Source organism: Prosopis cineraria, unplaced genomic scaffold (assembly GCF_029017545.1).
Source record: "Prosopis cineraria cultivar Desert tree isolate PC_DT_omini unplaced genomic scaffold, ASM2901754v1 PC2, whole genome shotgun sequence".
Lineage (NCBI taxonomy): Eukaryota > Viridiplantae > Streptophyta > Magnoliopsida > Fabales > Fabaceae > Prosopis > Prosopis cineraria.
The window spans coordinates 20,916,264-20,934,223 of NW_026555333.1; the positions used below are offsets into that span (position 1 = coordinate 20,916,264).

The 17,960-nt window shown below is 33.0% G+C and overlaps 2 protein-coding genes across 3 annotated transcripts; both read left to right on the top strand.

Moving 5' to 3' along the window:
- Positions 1-1,181: 1,181 nt before the first annotated feature.
- On the top strand, positions 1,182-5,085 carry LOC129302636 (uncharacterized). The gene is made up of 7 exons (XM_054941548.1): positions 1,182-1,319; positions 1,554-1,666; positions 2,303-2,375; positions 2,468-4,244; positions 4,335-4,350; positions 4,632-4,804; positions 4,916-5,085. Exons 1-7 carry the CDS (start codon positions 1,182-1,184, stop codon positions 5,083-5,085), a joined length of 2,460 nt encoding a protein of 819 aa, XP_054797523.1.
- A 304-nt stretch (positions 5,086-5,389) lies between these two features.
- On the top strand, positions 5,390-17,446 carry LOC129302164 (putative DUF21 domain-containing protein At3g13070, chloroplastic). Of its 2 annotated transcripts, XM_054940843.1 has the most exons (15): positions 5,390-6,165; positions 6,265-6,479; positions 7,035-7,132; positions 7,227-7,320; positions 8,911-8,988; positions 9,153-9,256; positions 9,845-9,926; positions 11,109-11,248; positions 11,332-11,410; positions 11,521-11,584; positions 12,690-12,781; positions 13,633-13,698; positions 14,423-14,539; positions 14,836-15,006; positions 16,951-17,446. In XM_054940843.1, exons 1-15 carry the CDS (start codon positions 5,907-5,909, stop codon positions 17,191-17,193), a joined length of 1,902 nt encoding a protein of 633 aa, XP_054796818.1. In that variant the 5' UTR covers positions 5,390-5,906; the 3' UTR covers positions 17,194-17,446. The 2 variants fall into 2 exon arrangements, with proteins under 2 accessions (XP_054796818.1, XP_054796817.1); XM_054940842.1 differs by having other exon boundaries at positions 5,390-6,479.
- The last annotated feature ends 514 nt before the right edge of the window (positions 17,447-17,960 follow it).

Here is a 17,960-nt window from a genome sequence, read left to right on the forward strand (position 1 = left end):
GAAAATAAAACTGAACTCTCTTATCTTCTCTCTATTTTTTTTATCTTAGTAAAATTCAAACTTTAGATACTGAAGAAAGTTGTTAATATAAGTTCTTATCAATCACCACCGTTTATTTACAAAATATTAATTGATAGAGGAAATTTAATTTAAAATTTATGGTCATTCCAAAGATTATTGCAAAGGTCCAAAGAGAGAGATATTTTGTGTCATTTGTTACATTATTATATTTTGTGTTGCAAAATTTTAAAGCAGTGTTTAACATCTTTGTCAAATATAACTTATATTTGTAATATCATTAGAAATCAACTTATATATTATCATCTTCATTAGTTATTGTATAATTGACATTTGGTATTTAGAATTAAATATTTCTCTTTTATTAAATTTATTTGAACTAAGATATAATGATATGTAAATTAAAATGTTAATATTAATATAATTTATTTTTTAATTAATCAGATATATAATTTAAATAATATATTTTACTTCTTAAATAAAATTTAACAAATTTAATAAATGAGATACAAATTTATCAATAATTTAATTTTAAAAAGAAATGTCCTTTATAGTAATTTATACAACTAAAATTGATTTTAATTAAATTATCCAAACATCTTCAATTCTATTAAAATTAATTTTAGAAAAATAGTATCCAAATAGATTGCATTATAACATAATCAATTATGATTAAAATTAAATATTTAATCAATTATTTTCATAATCAATTATACCCAACTGAAATCCAAACGGACACAAAGGTTTCGTTTAGATCTTTTAATTTTATAAAATATCTTTTTAGTTTTTTTACTCTAACACAGTTAATTTTAAATGATTATTTTTTATATCAATTCTTATTATTTTAAAAAATTAAACTAAATATGTTAATATTTAAAAATATTTTTTTTAATATTTAATAGTTTAGTATACAAAATTTTTATTTATGAAACTAATAGTGTTTAGATTAAAAGATTAAAAAAATATTTTATAAAATTAAATAATTAAAATGAAGTTTTATATAACTTTAGGGGAGTAAAAATATATTTGAACCATTATTTAACAATTGCTCTAAAATTTCACAACATTGTTTACAATTACTATGCAAATCGTGGTTAGTTTCATAGCGATAAAGAAAAAAATATATAGACAAAACCAATGATTTTAAAGCCGGACCGGACCGGATGGTCGGACCGGTCCGACCGTCGGCCAGTCCACATTCCGGCTCGGCCAGAAGGGAAAAACTGTGTGAGAGGTTGAGCCGGGTTGAGCCGGCCAAAATCGTCAGTTGGGCCGCGAACCGGAGTTGGGCCGCGAATTGGGTCCGGTTTTTAAAAGCCGGACGGTTCTATTTTTTTTTACCCCATATATTTTAGAAAGAATGCAGAACAAACCACAAAGCACAAAGTCGCAGACAGAGGGATACCGGCACCACACGCACGCTCAGCTCTTAGATTGCAGCTCACAAGTTAGTCACGGTTTCAGATCTCTCGTCTTTTTAAGCTACAAAGTCATAGTTCGGTACCGATTTTCTGGCTTCTTGTTTAGACTTTCAGATCACTTTCACAATTGCCGCATCTGGTTTGGCTTGTTGTTTCAGTTCTTGGTTTCACGATTTCAATTCAGAGCTGCGAACTGTGAAGTCACGGACTCACGGTCGGCGCATCTGGTAAATTTCTGATTTGGGATTTGATTGAGGTTTCTGTGCTGACTGCTGAGTACTTTTCTTTAATTTTTATCTGTTTATTTTGTTTCTCCATTTTTGATTATTTGCGGTTTTGTGAGTGTGTCTGTGTGTGCATTGACTTCTTAAGGATTGAAAGAGATTTAACAGGAATTTCCAGTATTATGGAAGCTGAAGAGATTGAAAGAGTTGGAAGATTTCGTTTTGTATCGAAATTGATTTTATCCGCTATTTTTTGGGCTCTCACGGGATGTTTTGCCATGGGTAATGAAAGCTGTTTTCTTCTTCAACTTCGATTTACATGTGGTCTAAGTGAATTGAATTATTCTTCGCTTATAATCTTTCTCTTAGTTACTTCGGCTTCTTAAAAAAAATTAAAGACCCCCCATTTCATTTTCTCTTGGTTTCTATATAATTCTTGACCCTTGCTGTTATCAATTGGAAAACCGGGAGTAACTTGGATTGAAACTGGATTGAGTTATGTTGTTGTTTGCTTCTTACTTCTCCAATTGATTATGGTGAAATTTCATTGTTATTTAAATAGCATCTCTTGTTGCTAATTTGTTAAAGCAGCATGTTTTATTAAGCTAACATCTGTCCGCATGCAATTCCCTAATGCAGTGGGAATATACTCAGCAGTCAGCACAGAGCCACAGACACATTTTCTTTGAGCTTCGATTTCAAGCTTCCCACTGTGACTTCACTGAATTTTTTATTTTTTCCAGAGTTGTGACTTTACTGAATTGATTAGGTCTTTTAATGACAAATCTAAATTTTGCCTTGTAGAAAATGACATCTGAAAATGCTTCAACTACTGCATCAACACAATCTGTTAGATCAAAGACAGATCCTACATGGGAGCATTGTGCTGAAGTCAAGCTCCCAGATGGCAAAATTCGCCTAAAATGTTTGTACTGTGCAAAAGAATTTGCTGGTGGAGGGATTCATAGAATGAAACAACATCTTGCTGGAAAGAAAGGGGATGCAATAAGTTGTAAAAAGGTGCCTGCTGATGTTCGCTACCGACTTGAAGAAAATTTAAAGGAGATTAGGGAGAATAAAGGTAAAAGGCAAGATAGTTATGAAGAGGACAATCCATATGGCCCTAATGTCACACCATTAGAAAGTCATGATGGAAATTCAAAAGAAATTTCTACTCCTCAATCTCAAACCCTCAAGGAAATTCAATCACAAAGTCAAACGCAACTTGGAAAAAGAAAGGCTCCTATTGACAAATATTTTGCACCAAGAACAACCCCAGGAGCACAGCCAGGGATACGAAGTGCGCTTGCAGGTAAAGAACCTATACGTAGGGCAGACATGGCTTTTGCTAAGTGGATGTATGATTGTTGTATCCCATTGAATGTTGTCAATTCAGCATTCTTTCAACCTATGATTGATGCGTTTACAGCTATTGGCCCTGGTTATAAAGGGCCAAGTTATCATGCCATGAGAACTAAATTATTGCTTGATACTAAAAAGGAAGTTCAATTAATGGTTGATAGTTTTAGAAACTTTTGGGATGATATTGGTTGTACAATCATGGCCGATGGTTGGCAAGATCAAGCAAATAGGCAATTGATTAACTTTCTTGTCTATTCTCCTAGGGGAATTGTTTTTATTAAATCTGTTGATGCATCGGACATAGTCAAGGATGCCCAAAATTTGTGCAACTTATTCACTGAAATGGTTGACTTTGTTGGAGTCACAAATGTTGTGCACTTGGTAATTGATAATGCAGCTAATTATAAAGCTGCTGGGCAGTTATTATGTGATAAATTTCCTTCTATTTTTTGGTCTCCTTGTGCTGCACATTATTTGAACTTGATTTTAGGAGATATCGGTAAAATGGATATTGTGATTGGCTTGGCAACACGTGCATCTATGGTGACAAAGTTTGTTTATAATCATGCCTTTTTGTTTGCTTGGTTGAGAAAAAGAGAAGGTTGGACTGAAATTATTCGCCCTGGGGTGACACGATTTGCTACTACTTTTATTGCATTGAAAAGTATTCATGAGCATAAACATGATTTGCAAGCCTTGGTAACTAGCAAAGTATTTTTAGATTCTAGATACTCAAAAGGAGAAAAGGCAAAGGATGTGACTTTAATAGTGCTAGACAATCAATTTTGGAATGATTGTAAAATTGTGGTCCAAATTGTTTCACCACTTATTCGATTGTTGAGGATTGTTGATGCTGATGAGAGGCCTTCACTTGGGTATGTATATGATGGCATGTATAGGGCAAGAAAAACTATCAAGAATATATTAATGAATAAAAAGCCCTTGTATAAGCCTTACACAAGGATTATCAAGAAAAGGTGGGATTCTCAACTTCGTCAGAAGCTTCATGCAGCAGCTTATTTCCTAAATCCTGTGTTTTTTTATGATAAGCAGAGCTTTTCTAAAAAGCCAGAGGTTATAGCTGGATTTCTTGATGTTTTGGATAAGACAATCACTTCTAACAAAACCAAGTTTGTGCAAGAAAGTTTGTTGTATCAAGATAGAGTTGACAGCTTCGGTCGTTCCTTGGCCATTTCATCTATAAACTCATTGCGGCCAAGTAAATTTTAATGCTTTTTTCATTTAACTTTAATAGTTTTTAGTTTTTATAGTTCTTACTTGTGTTTATCTTTGATGCTAAATTTTGCAGATGAATGGTGGAAAATGTTTGGTGATAGTGCACCAAATGTTAAAAAATTGGCAATGAGACTCTCAAGCCAAACTTCATCTTCATCTGGTTGTGAAAGAAATTGGAGTGTTTTTGAAAGAATACACTTTAAAAAAAGAAATAGGTTGGAGCATAAAAGGTTAAATGATCTTGTGTTTATTCATTACAACCTTCGTTTGAGAAATAGGTATATCATTTAATTATAGCTAAACTTTGTTTAACATGAGTTTAATTATAAGTTAACTTCTAAAATTTTAATACTTTGGTTATGTGTTTTAGAGTTTATAACAAGAAAAGATCTTTTGATCCTATTGATTATGAAAGTATTGGTGACATTGAGTATTGGATCATGGAAGATGAAGATTCTCCCACCTTTAATTATGATGAGATAGAAGAAGCTATGCTTTATGATGATACAATAATTCCACAAGTTTCTATCAATCAAGATGAAGGTTTGATCTTTGAAATTTTTTAGTATTTACTATTTAGTCATGTTATTTTTTTCTTATAATATGTGTTACTTATTAATTTTAATATTTGATTTGTTACATTATTTAATAAAGGTAATAATGAAGGAGGAGGCAATGAGGTTCCGTCTGGGGGTGGATGTTCAATCATAGAAGGACTTGATTTGAGATCTTTTGCCCAAGATGTTGAAACTTATAATTATGATGATTTACGAGAAACTCATGCTTGGCTTAATCAGGATCCACCAATCTTTGATAAGTCATGAATAGATAAATATGATGTTATGCTTGTTTAAATTGTTGGTGTGTTGTGTTGTATTGTCTTGTTAGTTGTTATTTTGTCATATGTTGAAGTTGAAGTTGACTATTTATCTTAATATTTTAATTATTTGATGTTTTGTTTATATTATTTTATAGATATATAATTTTTAAATTTAATTATGACGTTACCGGTTCGACCATTGGTCCAACCCGATTGAACCATGCGAATCACGGACCGCTGTCCTCTCCGGTTCAATATCCGGTCCGGTTTTAAAAACATTATTTTTTACGCAATAAAAAATTGATTCCCTTCCCACTTGCGCAGCCGAATTGTGCATCATCACTCAACACCAGCAGGGTTCAACGGTGACTGCATTCCAATTTCGGCTTCGATTCCGCAACGAACATCATTATGGCCAAGAAATCAAAATGCGATTATCTACTAATCAATCATTCGCTTTCATCTCTTCTCTCTCGCCTTCGTTCTCACATTTAAAATCTCCGTAATCCATTCTCTTCCCTACTCATTTTCGCTACTTCCTTCTGAAATAAAACCCTAGTTTTTTCAAGTCCCAATTTCGAAGTTCCACTCCTGAGTCTTGAAAAACTCAACAGCCCAATAATTTAAACTTCCCTGTATATATGTTTTCTTGTTTTTTTGTTTTTGGTTGCATAACATGACCACTGTTTTTACGTTTTTGTAATATCAGTTGCTAAGCAATAAAAGAACCTCCATTGATTAATTCATTTTGTCTTTTGCATTATAAGGAATTTGGGTTTTGGTTGTTTTTCTATTTGTGGTATTCATCATTTTTTTTTTCTGGAGATGACATTCCAATCTTGGGTTCTTAGTCAGCCAGTCTTCATTTCCGGCTCCAAATTAATTTACACTGCCTGTGAGAATCGGCCAAAAAGAGTGCCGATGAAAGTTTTGGCGACAGTCAGTAGTTACCCATTTCCCGTCGTGTCAAATTGTGTTGGTCCATTCGCTTCTAGAAGTTTTTCTGCTTCCAGATATGGGAAAAATGACAAGTTACGTGGCAGAGCTCGCTTGAGATGTTTGTGTGGAAGTAATGACTATTTGGGTGGGAGCAATTCTGTTTCAAATGTAAATACAAAGTTTATTCTGGAATTAGTGAAGAGGGGCATAATTCTGGCTGCAACGGTTTGTGGCATGTTGGCAGTTGGATGTCAACGAGTCTTTGCAATTGAAGGTGTAGTAAACGCAGGATATGGAGTTTTTGGACAGAGCATATTGTTGCTCAGGAATGCATGGCCTAAAGTGTTACAAGTTCTTCGGATGTTTAAAGAGCAAGGTTTGATACTAGTTGTTCTTTTGGGTCTTTCGGCATTTTTCTCCATGGCAGAGACTTCAATTACGACACTTTGGCCTTGGAAGGTATCTATTACAGCCCTTACCATATGCTAATTGGTCATAAGTTGGGATTAGTGACTATGTTTGATATTAAAACATCATCCAACTTATATAGACATACTTAATAAAGTCAGTGTTGACATTTGGAGGTGAACGTAGTGAGCAATTGAGATAAGCTTGCAAACACACATATGGCTGTCTGATGTTTTGCCTTTAGGTAAAAAGAGGACAGTCAATCTTGGTCAATTAGACGCCAGCCATTTGGTACGAATGCTAATAGGAATTTCACTAGAGAACATATTTTGACTGGATTATTGGTTGGACCGCAAGTTTATCAATTACTTCTCTGATTCCAGTTAAGCTCTTGATTTTGTAATTCACTTTTATGTTATTTCAGTTGAATAATTCTACTGGTTTAAGGATCAAGTAATAGACCTCCTTTTCTGTTTGGAATTTATGTTCTCAATGTGGCTGTAATTTTGTGCACTTGGGCTTTGCCTTAACATTTATTTACTTAGTTAATAGTTAGCTGGTTAAAGTCTAGAAGTCTCATCATTGTTGATGATAATTTGTACAAAGGTTCGCGAGCTTGCTGAAAAGGAGTCTGAAAATGGTGTCTTTAGACTACTCCGAAGTGATGTTACTCGGTTCCTTACAACTATACTTATTGGCACAACGTAATCCTCTTGCACCAATTCTAGTCAGTGATGTTCCATTACTTCTACTCTAATTTAATGTCTTTCTTATTTGTCTCTACTTTTATGTACCCAGTGTAGTCAATATTGGAGCAACAGCCCTGGTCACAGAAGCTGCAACTGCTATTTTTGGTGAAGCTGGTGTTAGTGCTGCAACAGGAGTGATGACTGTATGTTCTGTTACATTCAATTTTGAGCACTTGAAAATTTGAGAAATCTAGTTCTCTTCTTCCTGCATATAAAAACATTGTTAAATAGTCTAGGCTATTGAATTTGACTCTCAAATTTCCAGGCCCACTAGGCTGTTAAATTGTTAATTTGCTTTGAAGCATTTTATTTATCAATGTATATAATTGACTGCTTTTATATAAACTTGTGAATTCCTGATTTTTTTTTTGACAATAAATACAGCATTTCAGCTTTACCTAACTTACGTATCAAGATCTGAATTTAAGTAATTAGATGAAGTCTTAATTTGTACAATTATAAACCTCCTCAAGGGTGTGCTTGAGAGTATGTGATGGAACGAAAAGGAACGGTCATTAATGGAATGCAATGGGGTGGAGTGGGATGGAGAGGAACAAAATAGAACATGCCATTGTTTGGAACTTTTATCAGAGAAATGAATGATTTTATTTAATAATTACTTAAAATTAATATATTTGAATTAGATATATTTATATTTTGCAATATTAGGGTGAAAGGGAGTGATATAGTGAGAGGGGCCGACAAGGATGAGGATAATTTTACAATAATATTATTTATATTAGGCCGTTTCATCTTCAACCCACATTGGGGGCTTAGAGAAAATGGGCTTAGGAGTTAGGATAACTAAGGATGGCTCGGAAGGCCATCCCAAGCCATTCCATTTCCTTTTAAAAAATACTCCCAAACAAATGGTATAAAATTTTTAGCCATCCCACTCTATTTCATTCCATTAAAAAAAAAAAAGAAAAATCCCAAACAATACCTAAAGGTACACTTACAAAAAAATTTATAGATGCAGGTTATCCCCTTTATTATCTTAATCAGCCTTGCATATTTTAAATTTATGTTTATTAATTTTCTTTAAATAATTATTATAAAATATTTCTGAGTGTTTTCTTAAATTTTATTATTATTTTTTACCTAACTGTCTGATTGCATTAGATTGATCACAAAAGTGACAGAATACCACGTTAGCGCTTCATTTGGACTTAAGGACGTCTTGACCTGGATGTACTACATGATCATTGCTTCTCTCCGTAAATGCTACCATATTTACCTCAACTAATAAAGCATGGCTTCTAATTTAGAGAGACAAATTCTTCAGGATTTCCTCTTCTCAAGCTGAGCTCTTTGGTTGCCAGGATCATTCCATTAACCCCATGATGGACTGAATCTTATACTATCATATGATCACTTTCTTTTCTCTCTTTCCCTTCCCTAATTCCATTGTTGTTACCTGGATAGAATTCATTGGCATGAAAAGAAAGTTATTCTAAAAGATGTTAGCAAGAAACTTTTTGGTTTTGAATCACTAAAAATGCACGCTGCATAATTTTAAGAAAAATGTCATTTCAGCTTTGTGGTTGTTTATCCTCTGAAATTTGATGCATGCTTCACTATCTGGCTGTTTGTGACTTCTGGTCGTAAACTAGTCTTTGAAGAAAAATTATATGTTGAGTACAAGGTGATTTTGACGCTAAGTTTCCTCTTGTAAGTTCTTTTGTTTTTGCATAAATATCTTAGTTCTGTCTTTTCTCCTTATTTCATTTTAGGTTGCCATTTTGCTGCTCACAGAAATCACTCCAAAGAGTATAGCTGTTCATAATCCAACTGAGGTGGCCAGGTTTGTGGTAAGTTATATTTTCTTCTTAAATATATATATATATATATTGTTTTGATACTGGAATAATGCACGGTAGACATAAATTTATCATTTCAAATTGTCAATTGTACCTACATTTCATTCCTGATTTGACTTCATTTTCTAACAAATTTTGGCTCTAAATGCCCGTAGGTCAGGCCAGTGGCTTGGCTTTCCCTGGTATTGTATCCAGCAGGAAGAATTGTTACTTATCTTTCAATGGGGATGCTGAAATTGCTTGGCTTAAAAGGAAGAAGGTCTGCCGTAAAGATAGCCGGGGATTGTTATTTCTTCTTGTGTTGTATATATTTTTCTAACAGTTTATCCAAGTTTTTGGTGCATAATAATTTTATGTACAATATTTTAGTTCTTTCATCACTGCAATAATTTCTGTGTTTTCATCGTTGCGATTTCTGTCAATTTTCTACAGTTCAGTTTAGGGTAACTTACAGTACCTAAAAGTTATCAGGAAGCAGCAAATGGTGGTATTGAAGAGATGTAGTTGTTAAAGTAATAATTTAAGGAATTTATATGCACTAGATTATTGGTGCCACTTTGGACTTTTAAATTGGTGAACAGTAGATGAGAAAATTTCCCGTGCATATTGAAGATTTTTAATATATTGTTGAGTTGATTTGGGAGTAAATAATCATTAATGTATTTCCCAACTCTTGTTTCAAAGGACAATGTTTGTTTAACACATTTTACGCTCTAAAATCACTTCTCACGTAACGTAAAGTTAAAGAGTGCCTGTGCTATTCTTTTTCCATTTGGTGGTTGGTATGATACTTGATACATGCTTATTGCTAGTATTGAACTATTATTGTCAATGTTTACTGTACCAGTGAACCCTATGTAACTGAAGATGAGCTGAAATTGATGTTAAGAGGTGCAGAGTTGAGTGGGGCAATAGAGGAGGAAGAACAGGTATTAAATATTAGTGTTCTATTCAAATAAAGTGAAGAAAATTAGTATATTTGGGGATCCTTAATATCAATGCTGACATTCATTGATATAGGAATTTACTTTCAGAGTGATTTATATGGTTCCTTTCTCCCCCATCTGTATATTGGGTTATTTACTAATGATTTGAGAACTCTATTAATGGTTTCATTAGCATACTAATCCTGGTTTCGTCACCCCAGGAATATCTCATTGCTATGAAATTAAAATCTGAAATGTTTGTTAACTTACAATAGACTATTATATATATAGAATTTATTGTATTAAAATAACTGTAATGTATTTGCGATTGCATCAGAAAGTGATAATTGAATGGAGCGATTTAATTTTCCAGAAGTTTCAAAGAAGGACTGGTTTTAGAAGACCGTTGGTATTTGGTAGAACCATTGATGTTTACTACAGAACTGGGTGACATCATCTATCATCTAAGCAACTGCTTTATTTTCGTTAAGCTGATATATTTTTTGAACATATTTTCACCAGCTGTTACTCTGACATTGGTTCTACCTGCCGTATTGGGATCCCAGTGGTATTCTTCCTGTTTAGTTGTCATTGCTATGGCCTTGCTAATATACAACAACAGCAAGTCTTATCCCATTGGATGGGTTCGGTTACATGCGTTGATAATATATATATACATATATAAGTAAAATGAGTATTCCATCATATGTACTATGTTGCATAATAAGGGTAAGAAGCTTATTATGTGTGATACATTGGGTGTGGAAAACTTCCCATTTTTTTATGCATGATCTATTCCAATCTTTATCTTCTATTGTTGAAAAAGGTTTTTTTTTTTTAATGTGCTAAATTAGAAAACATTCTGTTTCTTGCACATAACATGATAAAAATCTGTTAAATGGAAAATACGAAGTCTTCTGTTTTTGGAGAAATATGGAATGTTTATCTTGAAAACATGAACAATTATTGGTTGTCTGTAAAGGAAACCCCTCTTTTTTAATGCTGTTGTAGATTTTTTAATAATTTTATTATGTAATGAAAAAGGATTTAGAGAGAGGATATGTAAAAACATGGATTGATGAGAAAGCCTACTTGAACAGATGTGCATGGAAAAATTACTTTCATCAGTCACATATCTTCAGTTTTCTGGTAAGTATGAATGATGGAGAAAATTCTTTTTTGTAGGATATGATCGAAAATGTGCTGGAGATAAAAGACACGCATGTTAGAGAAGTCATGACACCTCTTGTTGATGTTGTTGCAATCGATGCAAGTGCAAGCCTTGTAGATTTCCACGATTTGTGGGTCACTCATCAATACTCAAGGTTTGTCAAGATCCTTTGAGTTTATAATGCAACTTTTTTAAAAAAAAAAAAGTTTGCTAACTGGGTCATGATATCTTTTCTAGGGTGCCTGTTTTTGAGCAACGTGTTGATAATATAATGGGTATTGCATATGCAATGGATCTCCTAGATTATGTTCAAAAGGTTGCGAGATTTAACTCCTGTTATCTCTTGTACTTGTTATAAGTGCTTTGGCTATTAATTCTATACCCAATCTCATAGTTTGCAGAATTGTAATCTCTTTGATTTTGAAGGGTGAGCTACTAGAAAGTACCACCGTTGGAGATATGGCCCACAAGCCTGCCTATTTTGTTCCTGGTAACTAATTTCTTTCACAACCTTGTGTGATCGAGTCATGTCCATGTGATTACTTTCTGGCTGGTTGCTGGTATTTCACTTCAAAGTTTAGGCATGAACGCATCAAAACAAGTAGGAATAGTCAGCTTCTGACCTCTCCAAATCTGCCTCCTATTTTTGACCATTCATGCTTTTTTCTAGTAGATAAAAACTATAAGCTTTGGTCCATGAGCATTCTATATCTATTGCCTTTAATCAGCCTTGGACAACTATAGCTTGAAAGGTTAGTGAGATGTTCTTTCCCATCAAGCTCAGAAAAGAAGAGTCTTAAGTTATTCATATATGATGCCAGACGCTGGTTGTTCAAACAACCATTTGGGTGAGGAGTCCAGGAGAATGAATTTGTAAATTGTGATGTCTTGAATTTGCTGGTGACCAAGAAAGTTAGAGTAGAGTGCTAGCTGGTGCACAACCTAATGTCACTGTTCTCCAAGAATGAAGTATAATTATCCAAAACTCAAGAAAGAAGAAGGAAAACTAAGGTTGAGATCATCTGCTGCAATAATTGATAAAAAATATCATTGTGAAAGGGCAAAATGCGATTTATTAACTGTGAACAAATGTGTCAGATGGACTGGGCTGGAATGGATGAAAGAATCATTGCTACTTTATTAAATTGCGTATTTATTTAGTATTTTATTTATCTATATTGGAGGTGGAGTGAAGTGTTCTTTTCGCATTCACTGATTTCATTGCAATTACTGCTTGCCCTGTTGACCATGTGCTAGTCCAGGCATCTCATTTCATGTTTGGGATAGATTTGGGGGCTTAAACGTGATTCTAAGATGCTTGTCTCTGAATATGGACCATATTTTCTATCATTATTTTGCAAGACATCATTTTCTCTTGATAATCGTTCACTTTCTTTGACTCCCGCAAATTACTTAATAGCTGGCATCGAGGGAAGGAAAGTAAGCAGTATGGCTTATATTCAAGCATTGTCTGCATTCTTAATGACTATTCTTATTGTGCTTGCTTGTTCAACTTGGTTGGTTAAGAAAAAATGCACATATTCATGTTTAGTGTACATTGTTGGATGAATAAATTCTTATAATTGGTTTTGCAGATTCAATGTCTGTTTGGAATCTTCTCAGAGAGTTCCGAATCCGAAAAGTTCACATGGCTGTTGTGCTTAATGAGTATGGTGGAACTGTGGGAGTACGTAAACACCTCCTTAAAGCAAACTAAAATTGACAAACTTTTTTGACATTAACCATTGGAATATGATGTAAAATGTTTGATTCATTGAAAATATACCATGCTAATTAGTTTTGCAAATTAAAGGTAGCCTGTGATAGGGTAGAAATTAAAAGATGCTATCTCTGGATTTTTGCTTCTTCTTTTGTCTTTCTATGAGTATGGTGGAACTATGGGTGTGTGTACACACCTTGTTAAAGCCAACTAAAATAGATCGGTGTCTGACATCAAACATTAAAATATGATGTAAAATGTTTGATTCATTGAAAATATATCATGCTAATTAGCTTTGTATTAAAAGGAAGCTTATGATAGGTAGTAGTTGAATCATTCTGTCCTGTTTTTTTTTCCTTCATTTATTTTTCTATACTCTAATTATTTTATTTCTTTTCTTGTATTAATTTGGAATTAGAGGTCACAAAATCAGCTTCACGATTTTGATTAACCACAATGAGTTTTTGCACAAATATTTGCAAATTATCTAATTTTTTTTAACCTTCTTTAGAACTAGAAATCTGTAAGGCTATAATATTCTGATTTACTAAATAGCTATTGCGTCAATTTCTTGCCCTTATCTCTCCTAGTTTTATAACTAATAGCCAATTTTCTATTTTCAGTTTTCTATTGAGTGAAGTAAACATTTCTTATATATTTTAATTCAGAGGGAAGGTTGTTGGGTGGGTGTAGTTAGTTAGATTTTTGCTAAACACTACTTCTGAAGTCTATTTTATATAATTTGCCCATAAGTTTTAACATGAAGCAAGCTGATATGCTTGGAACCTAAATATCTGATTTCAGCTTCAATTTGATAGATTGTAACTCTGGAAGATGCTGTTGAGGAAATTGTTGGTGAAATCTTTGATGAAAATGACTCAAAGGTAAAGCTCATTACCAATGCTTTTGTCTAGCTTTTACTCTCATGTTTATTTTCAACCAACACTAGGAGCAGGATTGTTTTGATAATTACTATTATTTCCTGAACATTACCTGAAAACTTCCTTCATTCATTAGTTTTTATTGTCTTCTCTCTGTTTAGACATAAGCTAGTCTATTTTGTGTGGCACCGCACCAGTGGTGACCGAATTAAAGCCCTTTATGTTGAACGCAGTTAAAATTTTTTTATTCTTTGAAAATAGTGAGAGGAAGTTTATGAAGTAATAATGTCTCCTGATGAGATGTAGCTCGGTTTGATTTTAAGTTCTTATAATTCCACATGAAAATAATGCATTTCTATACCTTTTTTTATGAGCATATATACAATAAAATCACGCTCTTTGAAGGTTGTAAATGGCACCACTGATTTGATATTGTAGCATGATTTTGTTTAATTTTATATACGTGTCAAAATGCCTTTTCTGCATTATTTCTCATTCAAGTTCTGCCCATCAGAAATAACAAAATCTAAAGTTTGTCTTACCTTAATTTGTCTCTGGTAGCTCTAGGATATTGTTAGGGTTTGGGTTTAGCTGTTTTATGTGGCTCATTTTTTTTTTTTTGTACCTTAATAATTGATTCCAATTGTCAACTTTTTAATTTATTTCTCAGTATAATGATTTGCACATCGGTATATAAATTACCTTTTCTTCTTTGGTGATTCAACAGGAGGAGATACAGAAAAAAACTGGGTACATTGTCATGCGAGCTGAGGGTATATTTGATGTAGATGCAAATACATCAATCGATCAGCTCTCTGAAGATTTGAACATCAAGATGCCAGAGGTTCACTATTTTATTATATGTGCAACTTTTATAAATGTCTTACGAATAAAGTGGCAGTGTTTGTAAGTGTAGTCTGGTGTAATAACCCTTGCATTAGGCTTTAGTTAATGCAATTTTCCATGTTTCTATACCAGGATGTACAACATAGAGCCATTTATCATGAGTAGTTATGAATCAACCCATAGAATAGCCATCTTAGTCTGAGATTTTTCCTCAAGTTGTAGAGCCTATTCAAGCAGGTTTGTAATGAAATACTGGTCTCATAATGCTTACTTGGGCTGACTTTCCTTATACAGGGTCATCAATATGAGACAGTTTCAGGCTTTGTATGTGAAGCATTTGGCTACATCCCAAGGACAGGTGAGTGCGTCAAGGTGGTTCTTGAAAGGGAAGATGAAGATGAAAATGATGAGTCTAACGGTGATAACCAGGATGCAAAGGAGAAGTATCAGGTTTTTAAACTTGAGGTAATTATTTTTTTTATTTTCTGGAATTCTGGAAATCATATGTGTTTCCCATGCCTTCTGAAAAGTTAGAGAGGGTAAGAAAAGGAAAGATTAAGGAGCCAGGCGAGGGTGCACATAATGAGTACAATGGAAATACACCTGCAACAATAGATTAACAGTTAAAGTGCATTTTTGCTCATCAATTATTTGCTCAAAATTATCTGGTATTCTAAACTTCCATGTGGTACAATTTTTTCCTTCAATATTTGAAAATGGTTAATTGAACACCCTAGCGCTGAAAAAGTTAACTTTGACTGTAGGTAACTTCAAAATTGCAGAAAATGATATAAAAAATTACACAAAATGACCTATAAAATTACACATAAGTATCTTATAGGAAAATTAATATCAATTAAATCCCCTAAATTCCATATAAATTAAAAAATACAAATGTTATTTCTTACCCACATAAAATGGTAAAATATGATTTTGAAACTTCAAAATTGCAGAAAATGATATAAAAAATTACACAAAATGACCTATAAAATTACACATAAGTATCTTATAGGAAAATTAATATCAATTAAATCCCCTAAATTCCATATAAATTAAAAAATACAAATGTTATTTCTTACCCACATAAAATGGTAAAATATGATTTTGATCAACCATCATTTTAGGGATTTAATCAATATTAATTTTTATAAGTTATTTATAATTTTATGGGTCATTTTGTGTAATTTTTAGGTTTTTTTTTTTGCAATTTTTCGGTCAGACTAATGACCAAAAATAACTTTTTTAATGGTAGGGTATTCAATGTATCATTTTTAAATGTTGAAGAGGAAAATTTAATTACATATAAGTTTATTATACCAAACGTTCTTTAGCAAATAGTTGAAAGGGGAAAATGCCCAAGTTCTTGCTCTCAAGTTTCAGCTGATTCTCAAGTCAAAATTTATAATAAAATACATGGCATGAGTGAGACACATTATTTAGAAGCATTGAACAGTACAACTTGTTCCTTAAATTTTGTATAATACATCTGGAAAGGTATTCAGTTACAATATATATGTCCCAACATTTACTGCTTAGCAATGCAAGTCAACCCCAACATGCCATTACACTATTAAAGCATCCAGCCTATATAGTCTTACTGAAATCCTCAGATATATCTAGAGTCAAACTCCCCAATACCTCTAATAGGATTGTGAGCATGCCTGTACCCAACACTATTTGAAGTCTTTTGGGAAATTTTTTATGAAAAGTGTTTGATTTAAATACTTACTGGATAATTTGTAAGTTTGCTTGCAAATTTGAACTTCTTAAAGATTTCAAAGTTAAATATGCAGTTATAAAAAGAACAAGGGTATATAAATTATTGAGTTGTATATGAATTTCTTGATCCAATATTGATATATTGATTTGAATCACGTTTTATTAGAAGATAGAAGTTATCTTATATAGTCGGGTGGGGAAGATTCCAGATGGGTATGGGGTGATAAGAACTTGTACGTTCAAATATTAAGGGGGACCACCAGCCACTTGGATTAATTGGCTTAGGGGTTAATCCAGCTTAACCAAAAATCTCAAGTTCAAGTCCTTAGTATGCAACAGTGATTAAATTTTTGGTGGGAGGCTCTCTAAAGAGTTGTCTGCAAGTTGCTAACCAGATTAGTCTAGATCAAAGACCTAAGATACTGGAGTGAAAGAGAGAAAAAAAATGAAGGGGGGATATCTCTGCAGAGTTTTGCAGCAGCTTGAGACAAAATATTGAAGAATATGACAGTGGTGGACCTTGAAAAACGTGTCTTGTCCTGACCCATTAGCATCCTTTGGACTATGATAAGATAATTTCATAGCTTCTTCACCATATATCTGGATTTACCATCATCTCTATATTCTACGTTGTTCTCCTGTGACCTGTGTGGAATACATGCAAGTTTATTGTTTGTTTTTCTGGCGTAGGTACTAGCAGGAAATGCCAGAAAGGTAAGCGCTGTTCGGTTTGAACGAATAAACAACGAAGAAGAAATGTTGGAGACGAAAGAGGTAGCTAGGCTGGTCCCAAAAATCATGAAGAAAAGGTGGAGTGAAGAAGATTCTGATGGTGCAGAGTACGATGGAGAAGCATTCTCAGAGAGACCACAGGACAGTCTATCTGATGAAGCTGAACATGAAGATGCTCATGATCGTTCTGGCAGACATTAGGTTCTTGATTTTTGATTTTTGATTTTTGTTTTGGGGCTTGTGCCATGAAAAAGATGTGAAGATTTAGAGAGATGTTAAAGAATGAGAATAAATTCAATGGATAATAGGGAGATCAGTGGGATGGGATGCATTTGCATTGTTGTTGGCTTTATTTGCGGCTTTTATTTAAAACTGCTTGAAAGCCATTAATTTTGTCCGAGGTTCTGTTGATAGAATAATCTCTAAGTTCAATGTGGAGTTTGGTTTTCTCTGATATTAGTCACTATTCACTTCAATCCCAATACCTGTCCCAACAAATCTTGAGACTTTTTGTTCATGGTTGAGTTGAGTTGCTCAGAGTTGAGTTTTTTGAACCAAAAATTGAAATGGTTCTAAGAAATTTTGAAAAATCAGACAGGTCTAAATATAGCATAAAAAAGGCTTTAAAATTTTAAGAAAATTAGAAAGTTTAAAAGTTAGACCGTGATTAAAAGTTAACTTTATTTTTGAATCCTTTGCATGTAATATGATATAATTTGAAACTATTTTATTCAGAAAAATATTGATATTTATAAATGTAAATGTAGATATTTTTGAGCTTACTTATCTTTGAATTAATCAAGATATATTTATATTTGACAAATTATAAAATTATGATTTTTCATATTGTTGATTTAAGATCATGTCTTGTTATTTTATTATCAAGACAAATTGTAGATTTATTTCTTATAATATATATAATATTTTTATGTAATTATTATTTAATTATCACATTATTAGTTTGAACT